This window comes from Nyctereutes procyonoides, unplaced genomic scaffold (assembly GCF_905146905.1).
Source record: "Nyctereutes procyonoides isolate TBG_1078 unplaced genomic scaffold, NYPRO_anot_genome, whole genome shotgun sequence".
Classification (NCBI taxonomy): Eukaryota; Metazoa; Chordata; class Mammalia; order Carnivora; family Canidae; genus Nyctereutes; species Nyctereutes procyonoides.
The window spans coordinates 53,453,003-53,476,157 of record NW_026575020.1 but is presented as its reverse complement, the minus strand read 5'-3'; the positions used below and the strand labels follow the sequence as shown (position 1 = coordinate 53,476,157).

General features: G+C 54.1%; 1 protein-coding gene across 1 annotated transcript; it reads left to right on the top strand.

The window, feature by feature from the left end:
• The first annotated feature begins 7,945 nt into the window (after positions 1-7,945).
• Positions 7,946-21,513, top strand: CPSF4L (cleavage and polyadenylation specific factor 4 like). Its single transcript, XM_055312434.1, has 7 exons — positions 7,946-8,048; positions 8,609-8,659; positions 10,246-10,398; positions 13,543-13,638; positions 14,520-14,613; positions 17,226-17,274; positions 21,493-21,513. Exons 1-7 carry the CDS (start codon positions 7,946-7,948, stop codon positions 21,511-21,513), a joined length of 567 nt encoding a protein of 188 aa, XP_055168409.1.
• The last annotated feature ends 1,642 nt before the right edge of the window (positions 21,514-23,155 follow it).

Sequence of the window (23,155 nt, the reverse complement as noted above, 5' to 3'; positions counted from 1 at the left end):
CTTTCAGCCTCCAGAAGCCGTGAGAAATTCAAGCCTGCTGTTTGGGGTACTTTGTAACGGCAGCCCAAGCTAACTGGGACGGTGGGCAGCTCCCCATGTGTCGGTAGCTGCTCCCCTAGACGGAGTCGCGGCCCAGAGATGAGACTCAAAGCCAAACCAAGTGAGACCAAGGACAGATCTATGGGTTTGATGAACACCCGACCGGAGGCAAGGTCAGGACTGGTGAGCTTCTCCCCTCCAGCACCACTGAGTCTCGCAGCCACCCCCCCGCCCCACGCGGGGTGGGGGGCTTGGTGCAGGCTGGGAGCGAGGCAGGGCTGCCCTCTGCTTGGCCCTCCTGTTACCCACACCCACACCTACACCCATCAGACTTGGACCCAAAGTGGGCACAATCGACTCCCCATCAACAGTTGGGGCCTGGAGGGTTTTTTCCATCCATAATCTGTCTGTCTGCCTCTTGACCCAAAAATCATTTAGAAGTAACAGACTGGAGGGCAGTCTGCCGGGATGGAAATGGAGTTTCTCTTCCAGACTCAATTGACCCAAAGGCAGATCAAACTGGTGACCTTGGCCCCCAACCCATCAACGTACGTGCCCCAGGCCGTGGCCGAGAGAATTAATCCATCACGGTGTCAACAGTCAGCTGGCAGTTCTGTGTCCTATGGAAACCTCCCTCTCCTCCCCCGCAAGTGGGGGGCAAGGGGCACGTGCACCCCAGGAGGTGCACAGAACCATCTCCTGGGATGCGGGAATAGATATGAGAATTTTGCTGATAATTACGGTTGATCTTGACCTGGGGTGTTTTTCTGCTCCACAAAGCGCCTCGGCTTTCCTGGGACTGCTGGTTCCTGGCGTCGGGGCTGCTGCAAAGGCCTTCTTCCCGCCCTTGCTGGGAGAGGGGGCCCCAGAGCTTTGCAGCCTGAGGCTTTTTCTAAAATGCAGACCGGGGGGTGCTTGGCTGGTCCAGTCGGTAGACTCTTGATCCCGGGGTCATGAGTTCAAAGTTCAGATTACGGTAGAGCTTACTTAAAAAGTAAATAAGGGGGGCGCCTGGGTGGCTCAGTCGGTGAAGCATCTGCCTTCAGCTCAGACCGTGATCTCAAGGCCCTGGGATTGAGCCCCACATTGCGCTCCCTGTTCATCGGGGAGCCTGCTTCTCCCTCTCCCTCCGCTGCTCCTCTGGCTTGTGCTCTCTCTCTGTTAAATAAATAAATAAATAAATAAATAAAATAATAAAATAATAAAATAAAATATAATATAATATAAAATAATAAAATAAAATAAAATAAAATAAAATAATAAAATAAAATAAAATAAATAATAAAATAAAAAGTGCCCATGTGGCTCAGTCAGTTAGGCATCTGACTCTTGATTTCAGCTCATGTCATGATCTCAGGCTTGTGAGATCGAGCCCCATACCTGGCTCCATACTCAGCGGGGAGTCTGCTGGAGATTTTTCTCTCTCCCTTTCTCTCTGCCCCTTCCTCTGTTCATGCTCTCTCTCTCTCCCCCACCAAAATAAATAAATAAATCTTTTAAAATAATCTATTAGGGGCGCCTGGGTGGCTCAGTGATTGAGCGTCTGCCTTCAGTTCAGGGCGTGATCCTGAAGTCCCGGGATCGCGTCCCACGTTGGGCTCCCTGCATGGAGCCAGCTTCTCCCTCTGCCTGTGTCTCTGCCTCTCTCTCTCTCTCTCTCTCTGTCTCTCATGAATAAATAAATAAAATCTTTAAAAAATAAAAATAAATAAAATAATCTATTAAAAAAATAGATGAACAAATACAAGGCTGGCTCCTTCAGTAGCCTCCCCGAGGCCAGCCTCCAACACTGTCCCCTCCCTACCGTCCCAGGGCTTTGTTTCGCATCCTCCCTGAAGCCTTTCCTTGCCACCCACCTGAGAGCCGGGTGTTCTTGTCCTAGCTCTGCAAATGCCTCGTTTCCCACCCCTGTCTACAGGTAACTTCTCCTTGTCTTCCTTTCCTTGGTGTTGGTACTAAATGGCTACGGATTTAGTAGCTTAGACCACCACAAGTTCATTACCGTACGGTTCTGGAGGCCGGAAGGCCGAAGTGGCTTTCAAGTGAGGTGAAATCAAGGTGTCAGCACGTCTGCATTTCTTCCGGAGAGATACCAGGGGGGAGAATCCGTTTCCTCACCTCTTCCAGCCCCTGGAGGCCGCCTGCCTTCCTTGGCTCGTGGCCCTCCTTCCATCCTCCAAGCGGCAGAGTAACCTCTTCCTCTTCGAGTCTCTCTCTGTCTCTTCTCTCCTCTCCTCTCTCCCTCTGGCTCCCCTGCCGCTCACTTGCAAGGCCCCGGGGGATGACTTAGGCCCACCCCGATAATCCAGGGTAGTCTCCCCATTTCAGGACAGTTCCCCACATCCGCAAAGTCCCCTTTGCCACATCACACGTCCACAGGTTTCCAAGATCAGGACGTGGTCGTCTTTGGGGGTCATTATTCTTCCACAGATAAAAGCTGTGTCTTGTGCATTCTGTGTCCTTCAGCATGAATGGAAGCTCAACGATATTTTTGAGTGAGTGAGTGAATGAGTGAGTGAATGAATGAATGAACAGCTCCCTAGAGGAGTGAGAGCAGCTGGAGGGGCTGCGAATGAGTAGGAAGAAAGCAGAGGGGAGCCTGAGCTGGCCCCATCCTGCTTCTGCTAGCTCATTTTTGCTGGTGGTCTGGGCCTGGGGTGTCCCCCGAGCTGCTGGTGGCAGGGCTTCTTTCCCACGGGGTACAGGGGTCAGGGACCTGTGGGAGCGCCTCCCTGAGCCCCGGGAGCCTCAGAGCAGCCTCTGCTCGGACTAGAGGGGCTCTGGCCACAGAGGGGACGGTGGCCTGAAGACGGAGACACATGCAGGCAACAACAGCGGGGGAGGAAAGCTTTCCGGACCCCCCTGGGCCCCAGGAGTCCTGTCTCCTTGACTCTCAGGCCACAGGTGCAGCCTGCATGCCCTCTCAGTGGCCTTTGCACCCCCTCATCTCTCCAGCCCGGGGGTGGGCGCTTTCCCGCACGGCGTTGGGCTGGGCTGGCTGGGGGCTCGTGTGGACTTAGTGACCTTTCCGGAGCTCGTGTCACTAAGCCTGTGAGCCTCAGTTTCCTTAACCGTGGAAGATGATAATGATGACGATGGTGAGGATGATGATAATGATAATAATAATGGGGCTCTTTCTGGGGTTTCGTGGGAATCAGAGAAAAGATGGTGTACACGGTGAACCTCAACTGCTCAGCCCTAGAAGTGCCAGGGAAGGTCCTGAGTCCCCGTCCCCATTCCGACATCTACTGGGCCCGCAGGCTTCGGGCAGTCCTTTGCCCCTCACAGCCTTGGTTTCTTAGTCTGTAAAATGGGTAGATGCAACTTGAGCCCTTGCAAGTGAGGACAGGAGGAGGCCCTGAGGAGTGAGAGTGGGTCATCTGTCCCGTTACTGTGCCCAGGACCCGGGGAGGTCGATCCCGTCCTCACAGTAGCGTTCCCAGGGCCACCAGACTCCCAGAGACCACGCTCTTGGGCAGAGACAGAGTAGGATCCTCCCGGCTGCCAGTCCTTCCTGCCCTGCTCTCCAAGTGCTATAGTGAGGCCAACAGCTGTCACCGCCAAGTGGCATCTCCAGGACAGAGAGCAGTGGAGAGGGCAGGGCACACTGGCTCATTGTCCTTGGGGCCGAGCTGAGCAGCAGCAGCTGGGGTCCCCAGGGCTTCCTCTGAGCCCCCTCATCCCGGCAGTAGGGCTATCCAGTCACCCGGCCTGGCCCTCCTGGACTCAGAGCAGCCCACCTGCAGCACCTGAGCAGCATGGAGCCCCTCATCTCCCACATCACCTTTTATCAGGGGCTTGAAGAGGGTGTCCCCATGGACCTGGGGGAGGGGGGACACACCGGTCCTTTCTCCTTATGGCACAGACCTCCAGGGAGGATGACTCGGGTACAGCTGCCCCCTGGTATTGGGCACCCACATGTACTTCTCACTGCTGGCACCCCAGGTGAGGTCATGCGGTGGGTCCCATTTCACTGATGCTGAATCTGGGGCTAAGAGGGGTGATTAAATGGCCCAGGATCACAGGCTGGGGACCGACACAGCCCGGATTTGAACCCTGGCCTACCCAATGCCACAAGCCTATGCTCTTTGCACGAACTCAGGGTGCCCAAGTGGGGAGTGGAGCAGATGTACAGATGCCAGGGAAGGGGGGCCTGGCCACAGCCTGCCCCGAAGAGCACTGGCTGCCATTGACCGAAGGCCAGGGCGGCAGGCAAGATGACCTCCCCCAGTTCCTGGCGGCCAGAGAATTCCAGAGCTCCCCGCACTCCTCCTTTTCGGAACAGTGCATTTATAGAGAGAAAGGGGCAGGGTGATGATGATTCAGGAAATCTGCAGCCGGAGTTCAATGAACGTCTCATAATGATGGTGATTAAAAATTAACACCACTGTTGAGCGATTTGCGCGTCCACTCCGCTGCCATGAATTAATTACTGGATGAAAACACGGGGGCTGGGGATACGCTCCAGGGCACAGAGGTTCGAGAGGGGGCACCCCAGAGCTGGGGCATCCCGGTCCCCATTCCGGCTCCTTCTCTGGGGCATCACCGGGGCTTCTGTGGCCTGGGGCTTGCCTGTTGTCTTTGCACAGCAAGTGCTGGGCCACTTGGGGAGGCGCAAGGTCGTAGTATACATGGGGGGGCAGCCCCCTGGCCTGAGTGACACGAGGAGTAGGAAAGGCCTTAGGAGGTGGGAGACCCAGACCACCGCCGGTCGATACCAATTAGCAGAGGGACTTTGGCAGTCACCCGCTTCCCTGTGGGTTTATTTGCTCATCTGCCAGAGGAGTGAGGTCCTCTGAAACGGAATGGCCAGGCGGGAGGATTATGAGTTTGCTGGGGCCACCGTAACAAATTGCCGCAGAGGTGGTGGCTTGAGACACCAGACGTGTGCTCTCTCCCATCGCGGGGGCCACAAGTCCGAGAGGGTGGTGTGGGCAGGGCAGGCTCCTTCGGGAACCCCCGGGGGAGCACCATCCCCCGCCTCCGTCTGGGCCTCTGGGGGTGGCCGGCCGGCCTCGGCACCCCACGGGAGCTGCCCAGGTCCTGCCTCCTCCTCCGCGTCCCGACCGTCTCCGCGCGTCCCAAACTCCCTCTCCTCTCTCGCAAGGACCCTAACTCCAGCTTGATCGCCTTGAGATCCGTCACCTGATTACATCCGCAAAGATCCCATTTCCGAACCAGGTCACATTCACAGGGTACCAGGGGTAAGGATTTGGTCTACCTTTTCGGGGGAGACGGTTGGACCCACCCCAGAAGGCATGTTGTTGGGTAAGCGAAGGCCGTGAGTGCCGGGTGTCATCATTCTGGCGCCAAATCGATGGTTGAGCATCAGGAGTGGGGAGCTCTTCTGGGCGACGTCCTTGGCACACCCTCTGGCCGCCGGGCACACGGAGGTGCGACAGCGAGTCCGGGAGGAGGCCAAGACCTTGACCCGAAGAGGAGGGGATGCTGGTGCCGGATGGAGGGAAGAGTGGGCCCCGGGGCCTCCTCCACGCTCAGCTTTTGCCGGGGAACACTTTCCAGCCACCGGAGCAGAAGAAAGAACCCCTGGAGATATCACCGGGGCTCTAATTATTATTTTTATCATCCTTCCCTCTTTTTAAAATATCTTATTTATTTATTCAGAGAGAGGCAAAGGGAGAAGCAGTCTCCCTGCGGGCAGCCCGATGTGGGACTCAATCCCATGACCCCGGGGATCACGCCCTGGGCCGCTGAGCCACCCAGGCACCCCAATTTTTATCATCCCTTAAATAGCCACCCGCCCTGTCATTCCTCCTCAATCTAGTCTTCGGGGTGCTGTGCGTTGCTCTCTAGCCCTTTGGGGGCACTCTGCTGGCTTCATGATAGAAAACCAAGCCCTAAGAGACACCTGTGTTGCTTCTCCAATCCTGTCACCCACACCCTTCACCTTGGCCACCCCCCGTCACCTGCCATGTCGCCTCACCCCCTGGGCCTTCCATGGCTGGCTGGCCTTCCTTCTGGAATGGCGCTCCTCCAGCCCAGCCTAGCACGCCCCCGCTACCATTTATCGCCCTGTTAGCCATTACCATCCCCTTTTATTTTTAAGACATTTTTAAACGATTTATTTATTTATTTATTTATTCATGATAGATATAGAGAGAGAAAGAGAGAGGCAGAGACAGAGGCAGAGGGAGAAGCAGGCTCCATGCAGGGAGCCCGACGCGGGACTCTACCCCGGGACCCCAGGATCACGCCCTGGGCCAAAGGCAGGTGCCAAACCGCTGAGCCACCCAGGGATCCCCCACCATCCCCCTTTACCATCGTGTACTCCCCACTGGACTGGGCTGTGCCTGAGGGCAGGAGGACGGTCCTTTGCCCCTCCCCCGCCCCCTCCCCAGGACACAGATGCTCTGTGGATGCTGATGGAAGGGGATCAGGAGACGCGGATTAGAATTCCGTCGTCACCGTCTTCCCAACCGTGTGCCCTTGGCCTCGCTGAGTCTTCGTGTCCTCATTTGCCCGCCTGCCCTGCCAGGCTGGTGTGTTGACAGACGGAATGTGTCCTTGGATTACCAACCCATGCACAGGAATAGGGCGTCTGGCCCAGGGGCCTGGGTGGCCCAGCCTCCCACAGCCCCCAGCTCGGCCTCCCCCACCGTCCCCCCTCCCTGGGATTGAAGCTAGAGGGAGGCCTGGGCTTCTGGAAACTCTTGGATCCCTTCCTGCCCGGCCCTGGGCCCCACCTCGGCACCAGGTCTCTCTCTCTCTCTCTCTCTCTCTCTCTCTCTCTCTCTCCAGCTATTTCCCTTTCTGATCCAGAGTTCAAAAGAACAACCAGTGGAGGAGGAGCCGAGGGGGCCGCAGTCATGGGAGAACAAAAGCCAGCAGGCTCCTTCTTGTAGGCCGGCTCGGGCCTGCAGGGCGCTGCCCACCTCTCCCCGCTGCGTCCAGGAAGGAGGCCGTGGGGTACTGTGGGTTCCAGCGCGACTCTGCAAACATTGGCTCCGTCCAATTGGAGGGAAGGCCAGTTCAGGGCCCCGGCTGGGGGTGGGGAGGGGACAGCCTGCCCCAGTTAGAGCCCCAGTTAGAGCCCCAGAGCGCGCCTTTGAAAGCACTTCAGATGTCCCCAGCCCTGGGGGCAGGGGTGGCGTAATAATAATAAAACAACATTTGCATAGAGATTTCGTTTACAAAGCGCTTTCTCAGGGGGTGGGAGGCGCTGGGGTGGCTTGTGGAATCCTGGCGGGGAGGCCGCGGCCTCGGGTTGGTTCCACCCCCAGCCCAGCTCGCGGTTGTGTGCGAGTAAACAAAGCGCTATTCATCCAACTGTTTCCGATTCCTCTGGATCTCGTTCCTTCTCCCCCCCCCCTTCTCCCATGAGGAGCTCGCGTGGGGCTTGTCACTCAGGCCAGAAGAGGGGTGTCAGGAGTCCCAGAGGGAGGGGTGGGCTGGGACCTGATTGGAGGGAAGCCCCCTGCCCCGGCCCTCTCACCCCTTGGCACCCTACCCCCCACCCCAGCTCCTGGGAATCCGAGCAGCCTCACAGAGGTTGGTTTATGCAAGTCTTCTTGAAGCTTAACCTGTGGCTTTGTCTTCCTGTTGAAAGAATGAGCACAGGTTTGGTAACGTCTGTGCATATGTCGCATGTTTGAAGACACACCGGGAGGAGCAGGGAGCCTGCAGGGCTTTGCTCCTCCTTCCCCTGCAGCACCTTCTGTACACCGTGTGGGGGCGTGGGGGCCCCCCCGGGGCGTCTGCACCTGCATCAGGTGGGAGTGGTGAGACATCTGTGCCTAGAGAGTCGCTTAGCTGTCACCTGGCAGCTGGCTCCCCCGGGGATGAGGGGGGGTGGCATCAGACTGTGGCCCTTTAAGGGCCTCCAACGACGACAACGAGCTATATAGGGGCCACCTGCAGGGTCTTGGGCAGGTTTTGGAGATGGAAGATGCAGGAGGTCATTGCTGGGCTGGAGCAGTTCACCTTCACCTTCGAGAAGGATGTAGAGATGCAGAAGGGCACTGGACTCCTGTCTTTCCAGGGCATGGACAGTGAGTGAGGACAGGGTGTCAGCTGTCCCTCTGGGGGACCGTGAGGCATCCCCCTCCCCTGTCTTCTACGCAGGCCTCTCTGCTCAGCTCCCGATGGGGCCGCCCCTTCACTGTGGCCCAGTGGGGGGCTGGGGCCTGCCAACTGTGATTCCCAGCTTGGTCCCTCCCTTCTCAGGGGCTCAGGCCTCTTACGTCCTCTCCAGGACTCCAGGAAAATGGGGCTGACTCCCAGGCGGCCCATTTTCCAGACCGGGAAAGCAGAGAGACACAGGTGAATTGTGAGAAGCCGGGAGGGTCCACACTGGCCTCCTGAGCTCCCTTGGGCCTTGGGACCCTCAGTCACCTGTCTCAGGGTTGGGGGGCTTCGGTGCTGAGGCCTCGAGGCTGGTCCTGGAGGGCAGCATCCAAAGAGCCAGGACTTGGGGGCCCCCAGGCCTCAGCCTCGGGGAAGGTCAGGGTTGCAGGGGGCGGGGGGTGTGTGTGTGCCACTTCCTGGGGAGGAAGAGCCCCTCCAGCAGCTGCAGCCTGTGAGGAAGCTACCTTCCTTCTTCCCCTTCCAGAGTGGGGCTCAGCTGTGTGCAACTTCTTTGCGAAAGGGCCCTGTGAGAAAGGTGGGTCAGCCGGAGAACCTGGCGGTGGCGGGGCGGGGGAGTGGGGGGCGGCCACACCACAGGGGCTTCTGCTGGGCCTGGAATAGGGCGGAATCAGCAACTGGGATTTCTCTGGCTCAGCCAGGGCCACCTGGGAGGGGACATTCCCTTCTTCCCGCCTTGCCGGGGGTGGGACTGTTTTGGGGTCTCAGCCTGTGTGTTCCCAGGAGGCCTCCGGCTTTTTTGAGTTTCCTCCCGGCCAGGAAAGCGGCGCCCTTCTCTCCACCACCCCCTTTCTCATCCTCTGAATCAGTATGGGACCCGGTCAGCTGTCCTGAGTATTCTTTACGTCCTAAGACAGCCCTGGCCATTTCAGTCTCTGAAATGCTACCAACAAGCACCCCCTGTTTCTCCCTGACCCCGACCAAGCAAACTCCTCTCCCCACATACAGGAGGCCTGGCTCAAACCAGGGGGTCCCCACCTCCGGCTCTGGCCCACTCATAGGCTCTTCCTGTAGAAATACACGGTTGGGTCAAAAGCCTTGCCTTCAGTCTGGGGGCCCCCAGTCCCCCCGTAGATCCAGGTTAAGCACCGCTGCTCTTGTGAATAAGTTTAGGGCCCGTTTTTCAGATTCAAGTGGTTCTGCTCTTGGGAAGCCGGGAGGCCAGGAGGGGCCGGGCAGGGAGGGACTGCCCTGCACCTCGCACCTCATTTGTCTTGTCAGCCCTGGACGATGGGGTGAGAGGGAAGCCGGCTCATTGCTCACTCTTTGCACATCGCTCTGTGCAGCCAGGATGGAGCCCCCTCCTTGGGTCCTGCCCCCAAAGCGGTTTGGGCCACAGTAACGCTCCTCTGGCTCTGGTGGGGGGTCACACAGCAGAGCAAGTCACTGGCCCCGGCGAGGGGAGGGCTATTTACAAAGAACCCCATCCCGGCTTCCCTCCCTTTCTATCAGAGTCGGCCACACAGGAGGCTGGTCCTGCTCAGGAGCTTAGGAACCGGGGCCTCCTTCCTGCCGTGGGCAGTGCCCCAGTATAGGAAGATAACAGAGAGTTACAGACATTTCCACTTCTTTCTAAGTTGTTTCAAAGCTGGCTCTCGGGTCAGCACCTTAGGTCTCGGGACTCAGGAAATACAACCTCTGGGGGAGTTTTTAAGACCTGGTTTGAAGAGGCCCTTAGGGAGCACGATGTGCCAGGGACCGTGCTGGAGGGAGGGAGCTGGATGCATGGCTCTGCTCCCTGGTGGGGGGCGGGGGTGGGCACCCCGAACCTGGGGGCTGTCCTGACCCCCGGGGCGTCCTGGGGTTTGAGAGGGGCGAGGGCAGGCCAGCCAGAGAGCAAGGCTGGGCAAAGTAGTGGTGGTGTGAACAGCCACCTGTCAGGACTACAGGGCGTCCTCCGTGTCACCCTCCATGCCACCTCTGCCTGCACCTACCCTGTTCCAGCCTCCACGGGGGGAGGGGTGTCAGGGGATGGGACGGGGTTGTGGGGGTGCAGCTGGGGCCTGAGCCTCAGGCCTCTCCTGGGGAATTCTTCCCGGGGGCGCTCTGGGTCCAGGCTGTGGGCTGTGGGGGGCCTCCCAGCTGGGTGCTCTGGGTCCCCAGGGAAGCTCTGCCCATTCCGGCACAACCAGGGGGAGAAGATGGTGGTGTGTAAGCACTGGCTCCGGGGCCTGTGTAAGAAGGGCGACCAGTGCAGTTTCTTGCACGAGTACGATGTCACCAGGATGCCCGAGTGCTCCTTCTACTCAAAGTTTGGTAAAGCCCCTTCCTGGCTTGGCCCTTCCCCTGGAGGTTGGCGGTGGCGGCTGGGAGGTGGGTGGAAGTTGTGACAGCGGCGCTCAGAGGAGGCCGTGTGTGCCTCGGCGACAGACCAGGCCGCTCCGAGCCTCGGGCCTGCTTCTCCAGCCCCCGAGACACAGGAGAGCCAGTTTCACTGCCCTGCAGGCTGGGGGCACACCTGCGGCCCTCCCAACCCCACCCCTGCAGCCCCAAGGGAAGGGGAGGGTGTGGCTGGCATCAAAGGCTGAATTGTTTCCCTCTGCAGTCCTGGTTTAATCACATACCCCGACTGTCCAGAAACAGGCCTGGATTGGGCCATCTCTCTGCCCCAGGGGGGTCCAGGCCAGGGGTCCCCAAACGGCAGCACTTGGAAGCCACTTTCGCGATGCTTGTGAAACACACAGAGCACCTGTGCCATTGACCAGTATCATTGTCTACTCTTTCTGTGGTCTTGCTATTATTAAGTCTTATTTTAAAAAATATATTTTATTCGGGACGCCTGGGTGGCTCAGCGGTTGAGCTGAGCATCTTGCCTTTGGCTCAGGATGTGATCCCCGGGTCTGGGATCGAGTCCTGCATCAGGCTCCCCGCAGGGAGCCTGCTTCTCCCTCTGCCTGTGTCTCTGCCTCTCTCTGTGTGTGTCTTACGAATAAATAAATAAAATCTTAAAAAAATAAAATAAAATATTTTATTTGAGAGACAGAGAGGGAGCAGGAGGAGGGAGAGGGAGAAGCAGACTCCTGCTGAGCAGGGAGGCTGACTTGGGGCTCAATCCGGAGACTCTGGGATCATGATCTGAACCGAAGGCTGACGCCCAACCGACTGAGCCCCTCAGGTACCCCTATTAAGTCTTATTTTAGAAGAAAACTTTACATTGCTTCCGTAAGTGGAAAACTAGCCTCTCTTGTTGGCAACACAACGTAACTGTAAACATGCAGTCATGAGGTCCAGAAGCCATAGCCTCTAAAATTATCTTGTGTGGTCAGGTCTGGACCAGTGTCCTCCTTCCCTTGGCCTCAAGACCTCCTTCTGTCGTCCACAGGGCTGCAGAGGGGGAAGCCGGGCCACTTGCCACCTCATTTAAGAATGGTCTGTGAATGTGTTTCAGATCTCATAAGGCATCTTCCCAATAAAATTCTTCAGCTCTGTTCCTTCCAGAGCTGGAAGGAGCCCTAAGGATTATCTAGTCCAGTGCTTTTCAAACTGTTCCAAAAGAGTGACCTGGAGGGAGAGAGCTGGCACAGTCTCCAGGGACCTCTTGAGACAGCTCCAGGGGTGGCTGTTCCTCATTAGAGCCCATGGCGGGATGGGGCGGGGGGTTGTGGGGGCAGTAGGGGCAGGCCTGGGTATGCGGGAAGAAAGCAAAGCATCCTCGAAAAGCTCCTCCCAGGCCAATGCTCTGTGTCCTGCCTGCTTGGAGTTGAAGGTCAGCTACCCGCATGTGTTCTTTGGAAGGAAGGACAAAGTTTACCCTGAGCCCCGCTCCCCCGGTCACCGCCTAAACCTCTTTCGTTTAAAAATGCTACTTACTAATTCCTTCCGTGAAACTTGGTTGGGTTTTCTTCTGGGACTCAGATACTGTGCTGGGAATGGGGATGGGGACAGGAGTAGGACCAGGTTCCCTTCTGCCCTCAAATGCGTCTCATCATGAGGGGCGTCCATGCAAATCCCTGATGGTAGCGGGTAACCTCTCTTGCTGCTCTTGGAGTAAATGAGGGAATAGCTTTAAGGTCCTATCAAAGTAATTGTCACTCTCCTTCGAAGTAAATTGCTTTGTATGGGACGTTCCGTTGGGAGGTGCTGGAGCAGGAAGGGGCAGCTGAAGGGGGCCAGGGTCCTAGGCCCCGCTGCTGGCTGTGTGCTTCTGAAAGGAAGCTGGGGGGGGGCTCTGCAGGGCTGAGTGCAGGGTGAGGTGTGGGGGCCACCTGCTGGCCGGCAGAGGAAGGCGGAGACGGGCACCCAGGCCAGGCCAGAAAGGGAGCCTTGCACAGGTGACTTCCCACCACCTGGCCTGTCCAGTGCTCACCAGTCTTGGGGGTGGTGGGGGGTATGGTGGTGGTGGTGGTGGTGGTGGCGGCAGGGATGTCACTTCCATTCCTCTGAGGCCAGATCAGCACTTAAGCCCCTCGTCAATGTGAGGAGGCTGGGTGAATGTGGACATGGGATTTCCCCTGTCTGAGCCCTGGGGTCCTTGTTCGAGAGGTGGGAGGGCCGGGAGGGAATGATGGCTTAAAACCCTTCGGCATCCGGGGCACTCTTGTCCCGGGGAAACCTGCTTTGCAGAAGCACAACGTATAAAATAGACTCCGGAGCAGTTTGAAAACTAATGGGGTGAACACCGTGAAGTTCCTTTTGGTCCTGAGAAGTACCGAGTTGCAGATTTTTAAGGAGGATGAGATGGGAAGCAGTCACTGGTTCTCTACCTCAAATGAGGTGAAAAATGAGCTGAATCCTCCCCGTGGGCTCCTTCAAAGCCCCTGGGCCCCTAAGAGAAATCCAGGAGGGTTCTTGTCACAATTCTCAAGTGGTTTGGCTCCTTCTAGGGGACCTGAGTCCTGGTCCGACCCACAGACAGGCTACAGTGCTGGGATACTACAGGGGTCCCTCTGTGTCTCGCCTAGCATCACCCCGGTGCCAACTTTGGAGCCCTGGGCACTGCTCTTGGCATTTCCGCCAAAAAGGACTGTGCCCCGATTCTGGGCGAATCGTCGGTCTCGTGGTGAAGAAGCAGAGAGGGCTTTCATCATGATGCGTCCACGATGTGTCTTCTTGGATCTGTAGCTGCTCGCTCTCTGGGTCTTCCCTCCCCACGTCTCCTCTCATTCCTTCCTCTCTGGTGGCCTCCAAATGCCTCCCGTTCCCATCCCTCCTCGGGCCCGGCCTCAACTCTTCCAGATGTGCTTATTCCTGCCCACGCTCTGCTTAACCAGTAGTCTTGGGGTCCATCCTCCTTAGATTGCAGGGCGGATTAGAAAAAACCTTGTTGTCTTGGAGAAGCGGCTGATGACAGAAGGCAGGCCGGTGGCTTCTAAAGAAGGGCCAAGGTCAGTCCTGTTTGGGGCGGGCGGAAGTGACAATAAAGACTTCAAGAATGCTCTTTAAGAATGCCGGACTTTTCAGGTGATTGCAACAGCAAGGAATGTCCCTTCCTCCACGTGACTCCAGCCTTCAAGACCCGGGACTGTCCTTGGTATGACCAAGGTTTCTGCAAGGATGGTGAGGCCCCAGTGGTAGGGAGCCCAGTGGTAGGGTGATCAGGACGGGGCGGGGGGCAGGTCCCCAGCAGGGGAGGGAGGCATATTCCTGATGAGGCCCCGTGAGGCCTTTCCAACAAGCTCTTTCCCCTAGTTCCGCCCAGGGCCCGCTCTGCGACCTTCCAGCATTCAGCCTGGTGTGGCACGGGACGGCCTCCTGCAGCGGACTTCAGAATGTATCACCTGTGTGACTGGAACAGACTGCTGAATTCATTTCCTCACTTATGCCTCCCTCGGAGGGTTGTAGAGCCGCTCAGCTATAGGACCCCGTGGGAATCTTGGCGCAGGGGCTGACCCACAGGAGACGTTCTAGTGCATTCTCTTCACTACTTCTCTTACCTGCGTACCTGGGGCTGTGCTGCCACTGAAGCTTGCTCCACCTACCCCAGGAAGAGGCAGGCTCCCCCCATCAGAGTCCCTGCTCTGAGTACCATGTGCTTGATCTTCCTTTGTCTTCAGGCACATTGTTCTGAGGTCTCAGTGGTGTTGGTTTTGGGGGATTTTAGGGGAAGATAAGTAAGCTGTAGGGTTAGCCTTTCTTCAGTCGTACCTTCTGGAGCTAAGCAAAGACAGCAGATGACCATCTACAGCCATGTGGATCCTCCAAGACACAGTGTATTAGGGACACTTCCAACCCCGCTGCCCAGGACTGGCCAGCTGACCCTCACCCCAACATATTCCAAGGTCACCTTTCCCCTCCCGGTCACATGGCTAGGAAGCAGCTGTTTGGGGCAGTCTGGAAGGTTCAGGGAGATTTACACACCCCTGACGTGGGGAGCCTATGACTGCCATAGCCTCCCCGTGAGCTTTGTCATGTGTTTCTGGCTGTGCTTTGCCCGGCAGGGTCCCTGTGTAAGCAGCGCCACGTCCGTAAGATCATGTGTGTTAACTACTTAGTGGGCTTCTGCCCCAAGGGAACTCACTGCCAATTTGCACAGTAAGTATGACCCCTGCACCAGCAACTCCTGCCTAGTACGGGGCCCGTTCCCTGGCTTCTGGATCTAGATCTTTCCATAGCTTCACTGGCCCGAGGTGGGAAGTGAAGTGTCTGGTGAGCATCTGCCCAGGGGTCTCCTTGCTAGCTTACCCTGTGCACACTGCCCCGTCCCCCGCCTGGTGCTGCACTAACTCCACCCCAGGCTGCTGATGTGTGTTCGTGCTGGGCACGGGCATAGAGCTCTTCACAGACTGTTCTAGAAATGACTAGAAACACTGAAGACCCACCCCAACCCTCTGCAGTTCTCCTGCATCCCCTGGCTGGGGTATGGGCTCCTTCCCCACAGGGCTCAGAAACAGGAAATCTGCAGCGGCTGGCACGGAGCATGCTAATGAGCAGGTGATGGGGGGCGGGGGGCTGGAGCCAGGCTGTAATCGGCTCTCCCTGTACTTCCCTCAGTCCCAAGATGAATCTTTTATTCAACTCGAGCTACGCGAAGGTGAGTGCAGGCAGGGAGGGGCAGGTGTGTCTCGCTCCCTTTACTGCACATGCTCCCTGGGGAGCTCTCTCTCTGGCACCGCACTATGCACAGCCCTCACTCTCACACGATCTGCTCCAAGTACCCATCGTGGGAAAGGCACACGCCACCACCCAAACCCCCTCCAACCTCGGTAACCTCTGCTTTAGTCCTGTCGGCCCCTGAGGCTTTCCTTCTCCTTGGCTGGATAGCGTGCATGTGTGTGTGTGTGTGTGTGTGTGTTTGTGTGCGTGTGTGTAAGTAATCTCTATTCCCAACATGGGATTTGAACTCATGACCCCGAGATTAAGAGTGGCGTGTTCTACCAACTGAGCCAACCAGGTGCCCAATGCATGTGGTTTTTAAATAAAGAACAAGGGGCCCAGCCCTGGATTTGTGTTATCCTGAATCAGGGCCTTCCTGGTTGTGCCCAGTCCCTGTGGGAACATACCCCTTCTCCCCGAGCGCCTCCCTACAAGGGGGCCAGCCGACTACAGCCTGCAGGCCAGATCTGGCCACAGCCTGTTTTTGTACAGCCTGGCGCCTAAGAATGATTTTTAAAATAAGATCGTGGGGGGAGTAAAAAAAAAAAAAAAAAAAAAAAAAAGCAAACAAAAGAATATATTGTAACATAGGAAAATGAAACTGTCAGTTCTCGTAGCTTTACTGGATCAGGGCAAAACCCATCGTTTCCGGATCAGCCACAGCCCGCCTCACGCCTATGACGGCAGGCCCGAGGGCCTGCAGAGCCACGGATCTTTAGGATCTGGTCTTCTACAGAAAGGCTCCGTGCCCCTTGATCTGGATGACTGAGTGTCGGGCTGCGGATGAGTCCGACCGAGGTCGACCCGGGCGTGGGAACAGGGCTCTGCTCAGGCCCAGTTGATCAGTGCGGTCCCACATCCGGTCCAGCGGCCACAGGGAAGGCGGCGCGGGCTTGGGGACGGTGCCCCCTACTGCTCCTGCCTGGGATCTCTGCCAGAAGGTGGGAAGCCTCTTCAGTGACGGTGGGGCAGTTTGCAAACCTGACTCTACTTCTCATCAGGAGCCATGCCTTTGGCAGCTAAAACTGTAAATAAAGGCCTCTGGAAACCTGGTTTCCGCCTAAACCCCTGGCCAGGGCCTCCGCCCTCGGTGTAAAGTCACCACATCTGCAGCGATTCCTCCTGACCTTATCAGCAGCTTGTCCACTGGCCACGGGGCTCAGCATCTGCTGCTTCTGCCTGGGAGCCTCGCAAGCCCCCTTCCCTGACGGCCTGCCTGCTTCCCCACCCTTAGAGGAGGCCCCAGGAGCACCAGGTCTCCTACCCCTTGGGGCTCAGGGCACAGGAGCAGGGCCCGTGCTACAGGGTGGGTAGCTGCGGACAGACCTTGCTACTGCCACGTGTGTGGGCGTGGGGGGTGGGGAGGATGGGGTGAGCAGCTGCAGCGTGTGACTCCCTTTCGGTTGGGTAAGAACACACTGGGGTGTAGGACTGAATGAGGGGAGTTGGGGGGGGCACCAGTAACCCAAAGTTCCTGCTAGGTCTCTACAACCTCATCTGACTCACATCCCTGGCCAGACTTTGTCTTTCTTTAAAAGCTCTAAGTTAAACAGCTTTTACCTTATTCTTTGCTTCCTACAAATTCTGAGTTCATATATACTGGGGGGTGGGCAGGGTTTGGTGAGGAAGGGAATGTAGCACCTTGTTTTTCTGGTTTTGTTGTGGATTTTTTTTTTTTTTTTTTGCTATTTTCTGATTATCAGGAAGAAAAACATAACTTCATGAGATAATGTCTTCATTGTCCTGTGCTTCTGACTTCTCTATGCTGTAAGAGAAAGCTCCATCAGGAAAGGGAAGGGAGCAGAGCTCTTGCCTTTCTCATGCATTTGATGGTGGGGCCTTTGAACATCCAGAGCCCTGTTCCCTGGGAAAGTGATGCTGGTTTGACTCTCCAAGTCTTTCGGGCCTGAAATGGAAGTTCCTTTAAGAGAGAATCCATCAAATTCCTTAGAATGACAGATAATTAGCTCTTATGGTTCCCTAGACAGTTTTGGGTATTTCTCTGGGGATTTGATTTACAAAAAGTCACTCTATTAATCTTTCTCTTTTAGTGTCGAAAAATGGGCCATTATGCCAGCCAGTGCAGTAAGACTCCAACAGGTAGGAGTTACCAAAAAATAACCCCTGGTCTGTGCAGTAACTGAAGACCTCCCAGTGAAGATACCCAATGGTCATCCTGTGGGATCCTCTGTTCCCAATGTCCCAGTGAGCCCTATTGTCGTCCTGAACAGGGTGTGAGATGCGGAAGTAGTAGCCTGCTGCACACAGGCTTATTTCCTCTAATCTTACAATGAACGAGCTGCTAAAAATACGACAAGCCTGGAGGCAGATGGACTGTGGTAGGACGAGGTATCCATAAATGGGGGAGCAGAATGTATGTACACCCCAAACTCAGGTCTGTGGGAAATGCAAGCATTACACTTTGCACAGCTCCTGTATGTACACTTTGCCACAGACAGGCCTGGGCTGCATGCACCAATTCTTGTGCATATGGCCTCACCTGCTGCTATAAACTAGTGCTTAAATCCAACGGTTTTCTTTAGCATGACAGCTGCTTCCCTGTATGGCTTACTTAAATTTAAGGCTATATTCTGTGCATGCCTTATGTGAGGAGTTTTGGGAGAGAGCTGGTACAAACAAGGCTTTTCTTGGGGGAGGCGAGGGAGTGACATAGACCATTTAATGCCATACTATCTATGCTGATGCCTAAGTCAGATGGCAATGCGATTTAATCCACTGGGAGAGGAGTGGGGAGGCTAAGTCGAGCCTTTTGGGGAAGCAGAGAAAATAGTAGGTGTGTGGTAGGAATGGCACCGGCCCCCTCCACCTTTGGCAGATGGAGACAGCTGCCCGGCCCACCCAGAGATGGAGGGTAAGGGGACACAGCAGTCTAAAAGAATGTTGGGGGATCCCTGGGTGGCGCAGCGGTTTGGCGCCTGCCTTTGGCCCAGGGCGCGATCCTGGAGACCCAGGATCGAATCCCACGTCAGGCTCCCAGTGCATGGAGCCTGCTTCTCCATCTGCCTATGTCTCTGCCTCTCTCTCTCTCTCTCTCTCTCACTGTGTGCCTATCATAAATAAATAAAATAAAAATAAATTAAAAAAAAATAAATAAATAAAAAATAAAAGAATGTTGGCCCACAGCACGGCAGCTCCTGAGACAAATGCCACAAAACAATGGAGGCAGACCACTTAATCTCAATCCTCAGCTTCTTCCTGTGAAAAATGAGCATGGCACCTGCCTCACGGGATGGTCAGAAGGATAAAATGAGAGATGCAAGTAAAGAACTTTGCACAGCGCTTAGCTTTGACAGAGCGGGCACCCAAATGGCAGCCAGACTTTAGTGTGGGTTGTGGTGGGGTCTTCCTTGCTTGGTTCACATTTAGAATCTGATGCCACAGAAGTTGCAGGAGAGCTGTTATAACTTAATTCCTGCTGTATGTCAGCCTTAGCTGGAATTCACTGATACGGGACTTCTCATCTCACCAAATCTCTGCCAGGTAGGTATGACCATCCTCACTGTACAGTTCAGACCATCCAAAGAGGCTCCAGTAAGCTAGATAACTTGCCCAAGGCCACACCTACCCATATCAAAGGTGAGGGTCTGGAAGAGGCAAATAGTAAGAGGGGGATTAAAAATACGTATTTTAAATTTTTTTTTGTTATGAGGAGTGGTAGTAATCACATGTAGGAGGAACACAGGGAGCAGGGTAATTAGGATGATCTATAAATCAAGATAAAAAGGACTAAGAACAGTGGCAGCAGATAGGGTTTCCCATAAGGAGTAAAATACCCCACTGCTAACATAACCATCGATTCTAACAGCCAAATCTTTTAATGTGCATTAGAAAAAAGTACTTTCTCTAGTACACTCTATTTCAGATATTCTCATTCAGGCTTAAATTCCGGTAGCTAACACCGGGGATAACCCACCCTACACAGACCACAAGAGTACAGCCAGGGCTTTTGGGCCTGCCTACAAGTATTTCCAACCTTCCAGAATGGGACCCCCGCCCCCCCTTGCGAGTCTTCTCCAAGGTGGACAGGAAGGTGGATGTGGATTGTTTGTATGGGTTCTCTGCATGCTGCTGGAAGACTTGTTTGGGAACTCAATCAAGCTGCTGCCGTGGAAGCAGAACCCAAGCACTGTTGCTGACCTAAAGGGAGCCCCTGCCGGTGCCGTGGAAGACATGTAGCAGCATTTTGGGAGACAAAATTGAGGCTGTTTAACCTGGTACATCAAATCAAGAGCATTCCTGACTTTTCTTGGCTTTGTGAAGAGATGAGCAGTTACTCCTGCCTCCAGTCTGCGGGCACTGGCTTCTGCAGGTCAGGCTCACTCATCTATAATTCCAGTTTTGAAAAGAATCTCTAGTCTTTCTGGATGAAGCCTTGCACCCGCAAGACCACATACGTGACTGGGACTGGCTGTGCAAATGAACTTCTCTTGGAGGGATATTTGCATACATGAGCAATACATGTATCTTCACAAACCAGGTTTATGTTACGACTGCAAGCTGGTGCTATGGAGTAAAATCCCTTGATCGCGTAGTTCGTCTGGACCTGAATCCAGGAAAAGAATCAACGGTTATCAGCTGACCTCAACAACTCAGATTATTTGGAACTTTATAAAGACATCCTTAAAAGACGGGATGAAAGGTCTTCAAGCATCCCCCCATCCCAGATGGTGGCAGCGAGCAGACAGGTACTCTCCCTCTCCGGCTGTGGGCGTTACCGAGGAATCCGGAGACCCTGCCAAGGGCTACTACCTCTAGTCCCCTGGACCATTTAAGAATCCACGTTCAGTTATCAAGTTCAAAGGCCTCAGTTAAGACTCTTTCTTCGTTTCTTCTTTCCTCCTACATGGGAGTTAGGATTCTTGGTATGGACCATGTCAGATTAAACATTCTCTTTTGAGTGCAGGATCCCACCTTTGTCTTAAATTTGGCAAAAAACAGCAGCTGTCCTTTTAGGACCAGTGGGATCATGATTACGTAGTTCACTCTTCTCATTAAGGAACTTATCTTCAGGGATGAAAAATATTTTTCATAAATGAAACCATTACATTGGTCTAGCATTTTTTTAAAAAATATTTTATTTATTTACGAGAAGGGGAGGGGAGGCAGAGACATAGGCAGAGGGAGAAACAGGCTCCCCACAGGTAGCCTGATGTGGATCTCAATCCCGGATCTGGGGATCACTTCCTGAGCCGAAGGCAGACACTCAACCGCTGAGCCACTCAGGCATCCCACTGACCTAGCATTTTTTTTAAAGATCTTATTTATTCATGAGAGACACACACACAGAGAGAGAGAGAGAGAGAGGCAGAGACACAGGCAGAGAGAGAAGCAGGCTCCATGCAGGGAGCCTAATGTGGAACTTGATCTGGGTCTCCTGGATCAGGCTAAACCGCTGAGCCACCCGGGCTGCCCTAGCATTCTGATTCTGACAAGAATCTATAGTAGTGCTAAGCGTTCTTGATAGCAAGTCAGTCTTGGGGCATCTCCGAGCTGCCCCTCAGGGCCACCACCGCACTTCTGTGTTGTGGGCAGCACCAGGACACTCAAGGTTCTAACTCAAGAAAGGTTTTTGTTTTTTTTAAAGATTTTATTTATTTGACAGAGTGAGCACAGCGGGGGGGGGGGGGGGAGGGCAGCAGGAGAGGGAAAAGCAGGCTTCCTGAGCTGGGAGCCCGATGAGGGGCTCGATCCTTGGACCCTGAGATTATCACCTGAGCCAAAGGCAGACACTTAACCGAGTGAGCCATCCAGGTATCCCCTCAAGAAAAGGGTCTACTACTGGGCAGCCCGGGTGGATCAGTAGTGGTTTAGCACCACCTTCGGCCCAGGGTGTGATCCTGGAGATCTGGGATTGAGTCCCACGTTGGGCTCCCTGCATTCTCTCTTCTGCTTCTCCCTCTGCCTGTCTCTTGTGGATAAATAAATGAAATCTAAAAAAAAGAAAGGTGTCTACTTAAATGTGTTTCCTAACTTGAAACATTTTAGAGCAGTGATTCCCAAGTTGCTGTCAACACTCCAGAGGCTCCTGGGAGGGTCCCACCCCTCTAGGGCAGGGGCCACACATGGTCATAGCTGATTCAACTTTGCAAACCCCTTGGTCTCTGTCACAACTACTCAGCTCTGCCGCTATAGGCAACACCTAACCAAAGGAGCAGGGCTGAGCTTTAGGGAAACTTTATTTACAAAACAGGCAGTGGCCTGGACCCGGCCACAGGCCATTGTAGCCTGCTGCAGCCTGCTTGAGGGGTCTGGGGAAGTGGGCGTAAGGCTATCTGGTGTTCTCCGCCACCTTGGCAGCTGGAAGGGTTTCAGACCTAGACTGAGAACAAAGGGGGAAGTGGAGGGAGCATCCCTCCCCAGGTACCGCTCTTAAAGGGCATTTGCAAAGGATGGACACAAAGCCCTTTCAAAATGAAAACTAGTTTTGGGGAAGCCTGTATGGCTCAGGGCATGATGCCAGAGTTCCTGGGTTGAGTCTCCCCGCAGGGAGCCTGTTTGTCTATCTGCCTGTGTCTCTTACAAATAAATAAAATCTTTAAAAAAAAAAAAAAGGCTAGTTTTTGGAATTTCAATGAACTTAGTAATATTAGACTAAGATAACCAAAAGTAGCACTCTTTTCCTCAACCACGAATTTTTCCTTATGGAGAAGTCTAGTATACCTTTCCCCTAACCATGAGAAATTGATGCAGAATTAAATTACTCCCATTGGGGATAATTAGAGAGAGACCAGGGACTGGGAATAGAAAAGGTAGATAAAGCAGAAGATAGAGCCAGAATTCAAGTTTTGAGGGGAGAGAGATGTGCAAATACATGCTGGCCTTACAACAGCACACCCACTTACTTGTAGTTTTGAAGGAGCTGGGACCAAACAGGGATGGGTCTCCTGTATTTGGCAAGAGGATATTACAAGCAAAGCTACTATGTTGTGTGTGTGTAAAACCGACGGGTAGATGTAAACGTATCTATGATCGATAAAATCACCCCCGTGATGGAAAAGGGCCTGGAGCAACAGTTACCCACCCGTGCTATCTAGATCATGCTTCCTCAAAACCTTTTCTAGCTAGTAACTAGATCTATCTTTTTCTATCTTATCTTGATAGATCTATCTTTTTTGTCAAGTTACTGTCCAGGGGCCAAAGCAGAAGCCTTCAAATTAGAAAAAACACTGAACATTTTGATGGGGGAAAGAGACACAGAAAACTCACCAGCAAAAAACAACCCTAACAAAGTAGAAGGAATGTCGGGAGTACTTCACTGAAATTCTTAGGAAGTGATGGGGTGGGATTCTGAAAGTTTCCAGGAAGAGATGAGAAACAGAAACCATTTGCTCATTATTATACTCACTTAAGATGTATAAAAAGTGATTTAAAATTCTGTTCAGTGTGCCATTTCGTTTTAATCAGCTTAAGGACATACTAAGGATTTTTCATAGGCTCACCTGCAACTCTGAATCTACCTGTACTTTCTGGTTTCTTATGCCTGCCAAGATCTAGTCAAGGACCCCAAAGACCCTGATGCAAGCCCATTTTCTGCCACTCCACATACTATTATGTATCAGTACATATGTAGCCTGGTATCCCATGTGGATGAATAGGAAAATGCCAAAGCTTAGAGAATATAGGGATTATAGGGAGAATTATAGGGAGAAAGAGTTAAAAGATTCAGTATTTCCTGAGAATTAAGAAATACTTTTTTTTTTAAATTTTTATTTATTTATGATAGTCACAGAGAGAGAGAGAGAGAGAGAGAGAGAGAGAGAGAGAGAGAGGCAGAGACACAGGCAGAGGGAGAAGCAGGCTCCATGCACCGGGAGCCCGACGTGGGATTCGATCCCGAGTCTCCAGGATCGCGCCCTGGGCCAAAGGCAGGCGCCAAACTGCTGCGCCACCCAGGGATCCAGAATTAAGAAATACTTAAAAAAAATTTTAGTGACCTCTATTTAATCTTCATGCCTCCCTG

Excerpts from the sequence above, each read along its gene's own strand:
- CPSF4L (XM_055312434.1), top strand. The coding sequence starts at position 7,946 with ATGCAGGAGGTCATTGCTGGGCTGGAGCAGTTCACCTTCACCTTCGAG. Across the intron at positions 13,639-14,519 it reads CCAAGGTTTCTGCAAGGATG|GGTCCCTGTGTAAGCAGCGC; the intron begins GTGAGGCCCCAG and ends TTTGCCCGGCAG. Across the intron at positions 17,275-21,492 it reads GTGCAGTAAGACTCCAACAG|CTGGAAGGGTTTCAGACCTA; the intron begins GTAGGAGTTACC and ends CCACCTTGGCAG.